This window comes from Cyprinus carpio, chromosome A9 (genome assembly GCF_018340385.1).
Source record: "Cyprinus carpio isolate SPL01 chromosome A9, ASM1834038v1, whole genome shotgun sequence".
Lineage (NCBI taxonomy): Eukaryota > Metazoa > Chordata > Actinopteri > Cypriniformes > Cyprinidae > Cyprinus > Cyprinus carpio.
In genome coordinates, this window is record NC_056580.1 from 25,078,005 (window position 1) to 25,086,728 (window position 8,724).

Here is an 8,724-nt window from a genome sequence, read left to right on the forward strand (position 1 = left end):
GGCGTTTGATTTACATTTGAGAGAAAATGAGAAGGAGAAGAGAAGAATTTTTAAATTTAAAATAGGTCATTTGTGTGATTCATGTAGAAACCTCGCTACTACATACTACTACATACAGTACAAAACAATGTTGAACTTTGACAAAAATTTTATAATAGTGATTTTATAATGTCTAAATATAAATCCAAAAGCAAAACTTGAGAAAAGAGCTATATTACGGAGTGGAAATGGTAAATGAGACAATGAATGATCCTTTGCTCCCATCTAGTGGCCATAGTAGGAATATCATGACATCCATTTTAATAGTACTTATTTTTCCACCAGTCTTCCATTTACGCATGGCAAATTTTCCATGAATTATCTATATTGAAATATTATAAATCCGTCCAAAATTACCTAACTAAAAAGTGAGCGATATTACATGTGTTTGAAAAAAATAAAAATATTGTCTACTACTATCTGGGGTCAACCAGCTGGAGTTAAAGGGGATGTTATACAACACTTTTTTTCCCTTATGGTATTGAAAATGGTGAGGAGTTTTGTCACTTTTTTTCACCCCTGATGTGTTTGTATCCTTCCATGCACAAGCTACTTAATGGGCTTTTGGTCATTGACTTGCAGAAAGTTTTCTGTGGGAGTTAGTGTTAGGGGCTAGAATACAGGGGGGGGGTGCAAACCCCTCATCAAATGTGCAGTTGCTCCCCTGACTTTACTCTGGCATTACATGGCTTGCCCGACCACATCCCTCTGATCCCAATATAAATTGTAAAAAACGTATGTGATTTCTTTTGATAAAATATTTCATGAAATATGATCATAAATGGGTAACAGAGAAATTATAGCTAAAATTATCTAATTACTGTTGCCAGATAGTAATAAGTAATAATATAACTTTTAAAAAAGGAGTAACTAGTAACGAGAATTTTTTTTTTATTATTTTTTTTTTTTTTTTTTTGGAATAACTAGAATAAGTAGGAAAAAATACTATGGAAGTCAATGGCAACCACCAACTGTTTTAATGATCTTCTAAATATCTTTTATGTTCAACATTAGAAAGCAAATCATACATGTTTGGAATGATATAAGGGTGAGTAAATGACGACAGAATTTTCATTTTTGGGTGAACTATCACTTTAAATCCAGATGAGCCTGTGACAGACAACTGCTGTTCAGCCAATCAGAGCGGCTCATACAGTCACGCAGCCAAGAGTCCATGCCGCTACTAAACAACAGCATTAGTTTAGTATACATTTATAGAAGCATACTTGCAGTACTAAACACGATGGCAGATGAGAATGTTGTTGAAGGGGATGCTGCTGAGGTCCCACCGGTCCCTGAGCCACAGATCCCAAACACTTCTGCAGCTGGTATGTCATTATTCATGTCAAAACATTCATATCAGAACAAACAAATGTTTCAGCATACAGCATCATGATCAATGCAGGTCGGTTAGGGACTGTTCAGACCATAATTGTTGACGACAAACACTAACGAGATATTCTTCTTCAAAATGCTGAAATTATTTTACAATGGCAGCTTGTCGGCTGCCACAGTACTTTCGCGTTCTCGCGCTAAACTGTGAGGGAACGTCAAAAATAATATGCGCTTGTTTTCAACTTTCTTCTTGTATATGAAGTCATTGTAGCGCCACAAAACCTAGGAAAAGTGTTTGTGCTTATTATGCACATCCATGGTGTCTCTAAGTGTTTTAATAAGCTTACAGATTTATTATTCAACGCATTACTGAAATTGAAATATGAACCTTGTTCTCACAAGCATCAGATATTGCTTATGTAACTGACCTGATCTGGTGTCTGTCTCTGTGTTAGGTCGTAACCTGAGAGGATGGCTTCAGGAGCAGTTCGGGGACAGGCCTCTGGAACAGTGTGAGGACACGAGTCTACATAATGCTGCCCATGTAGGAGATCTACACACTCTCGAGACCCTCCTACAAGAAGACAGCTTCAGACAGTGAGGGCTTTCTCTGCATGATGCATTAAAGTTGGCATAAAATGAAAATTTGCAATGTTTTCTAAATTCACGTTGTAGATCTTATTGTAACCAATTCATAATTTTTTTTTTTTGATTTCAAAATGTTTATTAAAAATTTCTTAAATGGATTTTGCTGTAAATTCACGCACCATCAGGCCACCCAAGATGTAGATGAGTTTGTTTCTTCATGGTAGCAGATTTGGAGAAATTTAGCATTGCATCACTTGCTCACCAATGGAGCCTCTGCGGTGAATGGGTGCCGTCAGAATAAGAAATTCACACTGTTCCACAAACTCATTAAACTCATCTCGGATGGCCTGAGTGTGAGTAAGTTTTCAGCAGGTTTCCATTTTCGGTGAACCATTCATTTAAGAGCGCCTACACGCCACTGGTTTTGCTGTAGGACCCACGTTTTGCATTGGACAAAACTCACAGCCCGTGTTTATCCTCATTTCAGGTGCAGTTCAAAGCTGATATTCATAACACAGAATATACGATTGTTTTTTTCAATGTGTAAGGTTGAATTATTTTTTAGGAGGATCAATGAGAAGTTGATTTGGTCCTGTGGTTTGCTGCCCTGCACGCCCCTGCGTATCGCTGCCATGATGGGTCACAGCGAGTGTGTGGACTACCTGATCTCTCAGGGAGCTGCAGTGGACCTGGTGGATGTGAAGGGTCAGACTGCTCTGTACATGGCTGTGGTTAATGGACACCTGGACTGTGTGAAGATCCTTCTGAAAGCCGGTGCTGATCCGAACGGCAGCATTCATCACCGGAGCACCCCAATATACCACGCTGCACAAGTGGGGCGAGTGGACATCCTACTACAGCTGATCAGGTCGGGATATCTTGTAAACTCCATAAAATAGAAATAATGCTCTCCAAGGCTGCAATTATTTAATCACAAAACAGCAATATTGTGGCATATTTTTACAATTTAAAAAAAAGCTTTTTTCTATTTAAATATATTTTAAAATGTATTTATTTCTGTGATGCAAAGCTGAATTTTTGACTTCAGAAATCACTGATTTGGTGCTCGATTATTATTAGTGCTAGTTGATTATTATCAATGTTGAAACCAATTGTGGAAACCATGATGCATTTTTGCAGGATTCTTTGATGAATTCTTAAATAAAGCATTTATTTAAAATTTAATTTTTGTAATATGACAAATGTCTACTGTAGTGTGTCACGGTTTCGATAAAAATATTAAGCAGTGCATCTGTTTTCAACATTGATAAACATAAGAAATGTTTCTTGAGCACCAAATCAGAATATAAGAAGGATTTCAGAAGGATCATGTGTCACTGAAGACTGGAAAAATGTCTGCTGAAAATTCAGCTTTACATCACATGAATGAATTGCAGTATAAAACAGTTATTTTAAGTAGTAATATTTCACTTTTTACTGTGTTTTGATCAAATAAATGCAGCTTTGGTGAGCAGAATGTACTTCTTTCGAACACATTAAAACATCTTAATTATTCCAGACTTTTGGCTGCCGGTGTATGTTCTCATGGATTGTTTAAGGTGAATTATGATTATGTTGATTGTCTTGGAATACACACAGGTTCAATGCTGATGTTGATATTGCACCGGCTGGACCAGAGGTTAATGTTCGGCACCCGCACTTTGACAACTCTGGCAGCCTGTCCACTTTTCATCAGCGCTGCTTACCACCACCTCCCCTGCTTCCGGATGCTTCTGAATGCCAGTGCCAACCCCAACTACAACTACAATGGCCCCGTGAGCAGGGAAGCGCTGGTCAGGGGCCGGGCCTCCTGTATGCTGGATGCAGTTCTGAAATTGGGATGTGAACCAGCCTTCGTTAGCTTGCTGCTGGACCACGGTGCTGACCCGTATCTAGTCCCTTGGGACGAGCTCGATCCTGACACAATGGTTCGCTTAAAAGTCAATGCTGAAGCCTTTCGCATCTACCAGGAGGCCAAAAGTAAGATGCACTCTTGATGTCATGTCATTATTGGGTCACTTCTGTTATGCAGTATATTTTTTTGCAGTGTTAAAAGCAATTTTTTTTACAGTAAAAATTCCAAAAATCAAGATTTTCTTTTTTTTTTCATTTAAACCTGGACATAAATGGAAAGTTTTAGGATTATGAAAGTCTTATAGCCAAAAAAAAAAAAAAAAAACATATATATATATATATATATATATATATATATATATATTTACATATATTACATTTTTTTATATATATATATATATATATATATATATATATATATATATGTTAAATAAAGACCAAGAAGTTCACAATTTATAAATATGGAAAGATCATTTTTCAATATCACAGGTAGATGAACATTTTAAATTTTCAGTGGATTTTAGTCGCATGCTATACACTTTTAATATATAAAAAACTGTTTTATTAAAGAATATTTCAGATATGTATTTATTTATTTATTTTATTTCTACATACAAAATAAAACTGTTGAAATAATTTTTGGTAATTGAAATAAAGCTACAATAAAATAAAATAAATAAATATTAGATTAAAGAAAACTTTAACATTTAGAAATGTTGATTTGCCAATTAATTGAAATAAGTTTAAGTTAAAATAATAAAATTACGAAAAAATGAAAGAAATAAAAAAAAATCTAAGCCATTTAGAACTATAAAAAATGAACAAAATGGCAACAGACATAAAATTTGTAAAGCTTAGACTGAAATTAAAATGAAAACTGAATATATAAACATGAAAAATAATTCAAAATATTAATAAATAATATAGTATGTAAATACTAAAAACATATACAGGATGTGAACATTTTGTTGAAGGTATGTTTTTAATAGGAGAAGATGATGTAAAACAGTAAACTTGAAAAAGGCAGTGCAGGAAATTCAGGAGATTCAAAATGGCTTGATTGTTTTATTTAAGGGTATAACTTCTTTCCATGACTGTCAAATTACTAAATGTCTTTCTAAAGGTCTTTGAGGCCTGAGATGTACTAGCTAATGTTGCTTTCCAACACAGGAAACCCGAGGAGACTGATGAACCTGTGCCGCATTACTATCCGGAAGATCATGGGCAAGAAGCGTCTAGCATGTATCTCTTCCCTTCCGCTGCCTGAAACCGTCATAAACTTTATGTTTCACAAGGACTGATGTACCTCTGCTTCTCCATGTTGACGGTCGATGAACTCAAGGGTATGAGTGGCCACTCACTCTCCAGCACTACTTACATGGAAACCAGTGACTTCCACAAGACTGGCAGCTGTAATGGCAAGGTAATGGCATGTTTGTGTTGATTTTGGGGGGAAATCTATGGAATGGATTCCTGGTAAAAATGTGTTAAATGAAGCTGAGAGTACTGCACTCTTATTGAGAGTAGAATACATAAGTATATTAGCAAAAATGTTTAATATATGCACTGCTGCTGCTATTTTAAGAGAGTTTTAGATACTCTTCTTTGCACTGTGCCAAAGAACACGCTCACCTTTAGTAAAATCACTGTAATGCACTGCCTTTTGTGGCTTATTGCTTTAATGAAGGACAATATTGAACACCACTGATGAGAGAAAATCATATTGAGATTAGTCTTATTTTTGTTATTTTAGCTTGTGCCAACAGTTGTTACAGCACTACAGTAATGACTATTAAATATTAGAATTATGATATTTGTTATGTGTTCTTATATCACCTTCATACTGCTGAAAATTGCCTTACACAGTCCGTGTTATTTTCTGCATTGATAGTGGTGTCATTGAGTACCTCTGCACTTTACTGAAGGAGCTTCAACGTTGCTTGAATATTTACATTTTGTTGCAACTTTTATGTTGGCCTCACTACATTTTTTTTTTTTTTTTTTTATCAGATAAATATTTTTTACTCTTAAAGATTCTGATTGTCTCATTATTCATTACCCCAATAGTTTTGTTTCATTATTTGCAAAAATAGTGGAGTGGTGTGCGACTTTTAAGCATTGTGATGCATCCTTGCTGAATAAAAGTATTAATTTCTTTAAAAAAATAATAATAATAATTTAATTTTTAACTCATTTTTTACTTTTACACTATTATTGTTATTATCATCTCATTATGTTTTACTAAAGTAAAAGTAATCCATTAAAATGTAACTTACTTAATTTATAGATGTGATATCTTTTATTTATAAGACTTTTATGGGAAAACCTTTTGCAGACAGCTCTATGCTCCCATTGGCTTGTTTTTTATTGTTTTTATTTAGCTGTATGGTTTGTTTGCCCTAAGGGGTCGTTATTATTCTTCACTCTCAGCATTTAAATTATTTCTAAAGCTCATGATTAAAAAACATAATTATCATTCAGCACAGGAAGTGATTTATACTTCCTGTAAGACCGAGCCTGTCTTCACAGAGGCCCTGCCCACAGGTTTCTCAGGGATCTTGGAAGATATCATGTTAAGCTATCACATCTCACCATCATATAATAACCCCTGAGGTGCACTGATTCCACAGAGGTTTTTAACCATGTTGTAGATTTCCCAGGCTTCATCCATCAGGATCACTCTCTGGGTACAACTGCCCTTTTTTCTTGTCAGACTATAAGTTTAGTGTGCTGTGACATTAAAACCACATCTTGTTGAAAACCACAAACTGTGGAAAAAGCAAAGCCTGGGAAAGGCCGGACTCTGCCAACGAATCACCAGTGGGCTTGTGGAGAACTGCAGTCCCTCTATCTGCATCTGGGGGAAAGGTAGGTTCACACACTACTAAGTGCACTCTTATTTGTGGGTACCCTGTGAACATATCCCCTCGGTGCATTTTTGCTATTACGCTGCCATCAAAATCTTGATCAAAGCTCCCTATGTTTAATGTCAGCATGTCAGCAGCAGATCTTGACTGTCATCTTTTTCCAATTGTTTTCACAACAGCGGATCTGGAAGGAGGCCACTTAGCGACCCCAAAACTCCAAGCGAAGGATGCGTGTCCAGATGGGTGGGCACTAAATCCCTAAAGTTTAATTGGCCAGTCCAGGTGTCATCACAAATTTCTAATCTGTGATTGGCCATCTCCAGGCAGAGGCGAAGCACTCTTTAAAACCCAATATGACCTCCTTGGTTTGAATTGGAGCGGGAAGCAGTGTCAAGAAATGACAGACTTGTTTGGACTTTTCCCATCCAAAATAAACATGTAAGTACACGTTATGATGTAGCCTACAAATAACAGAGAACCGTTTAGTGAACAGTTCTTACAAGAAGCATTTTTTGTTTACTTTTTTTAAAGTTTATTTACTTTTTGTGTAAGTCAAAAGAATAGTTCACTCAAGAATGAAAATTTGCTGAAAATGTACTCACTCTCAGGCCATCCAAGATCCTAGATGAGTTTTTTTTTTGTTTTGTTTTTTATGAATTCAGCGTTACATCACTTGCTCACCAATGGATCGTCTACAGTGAATGGGTGCCGTCAGAATGAGAGTATAAACAGCTGAAAAAAACATCACAGTAATACACAAGTAACCTTCATGACTCCAGTCCATCAATTAACAATGGTTTGTGAAGCACCAGGTTGCGTTTGTCAAAACAAATCCAATAAAGATATTTTAACTTCAAACTGTTGCTCCCAGCATGTCCTCTATCAATAACATTGCTTTTTTCATTGAGAATGTTATTTAGTCTGAATTAGGAGAGAAATTTGCACAGATCAAGCACTGTTTACAAGTGAAAACAGTTCTAAACCAATATGTTGGTGGATTTTGATGTGAGGGGAAAACAGGCAATTAACTTTTTCACTGCAGGAAGCATTATTATGAATTATGGGCTTGTATTTTGGGCGGAAGCAACGATTTGAAGTTTAAAACACATTTACTTTTATGCATTTAGCAGAGGCTTTTATCCGAAGTGACTTACAGTGCATTCAGGCTATACTTATTTTTATTTTTATTTTTTTAAACCTAACATGTGTTCCCCTGGGAATCGAACCCACAACCTTTTGTGCTGCTAATGCAATGCTCTACCACAGGAACACCTTATTGATGGATTGGTTTCTTGCAAACACTCACTTTTCACTTCACAAGATGTTAATTGATGGACTGGAGTTGTGTGGATTAGTTGTGGATTATTATGATGTTTTTATCAGCTGTTTGGATTCTTTTTCTGATGGCACCCATTCACTGCAGAGGATCCATTGGTGAGCGGGTGATATAATGCTAAATCTGTTTAGATGAAGAACAGTCATCTTGAATGGCCTGCGAGTAAATAGTCAGCAAACTTTCATTTTTGTATGAACTACTCCTTGACCACACAGTCAGCTCTAGGCTTTGTGAACTGAGCTGAAGTTATTTGTAAGTAAAGAAGGGTCATGGAAGCAGCCTACAATTTTTTTTTTTTTTTTTTTTTTTTTTTTTTTTTAAGCAAAAAAGGTTTAAACTCCTATTTTGCACATTTGGGTTTGCTGACATGTTTTGCATGATTGGTTTTAATAGAAAAGGCATGTGGTTGAGGTTAGCGATTTAAATAACTTCAAACACCTTCAATGCTGTGTACAAATGTTTCTGTGGCATCCTAGTCACTCACAACTGAGCTGCACCCCAGCAAACAGTGACCTTCACAGACAAACATAGCAAAATTGTCATGTAGTTCCTAGATAATTATAATTTGCTGCATGTTTCAACTTTATCTTTTGGTACCCTGGGATTGGCATGTCCTATCATTTTAACCCTTTCATCTTTACAGAATTCAGTTCTTGCCAAGTGAATTCTATTTGGTGAGTCATTGTTTGTGCATTTAACTTTGAC

General features: G+C 35.9%; 1 protein-coding gene across 1 annotated transcript; it reads left to right on the forward strand.

The window, feature by feature from the left end:
• The first annotated feature begins 1,177 nt into the window (after positions 1 to 1,177).
• Positions 1,178 to 5,624, forward strand: asb1 (ankyrin repeat and SOCS box containing 1). Its single transcript, XM_042764234.1, is given in 6 exon segments — positions 1,178 to 1,367; positions 1,830 to 1,971; positions 2,528 to 2,830; positions 3,562 to 3,612; positions 3,614 to 3,942; positions 4,987 to 5,624. Coding segments are annotated over 6 exon segments (1,110 nt in total). The 5' UTR covers positions 1,178 to 1,213; the 3' UTR covers positions 5,118 to 5,624.
• Positions 5,625 to 8,724: the final 3,100 nt, after the last annotated feature.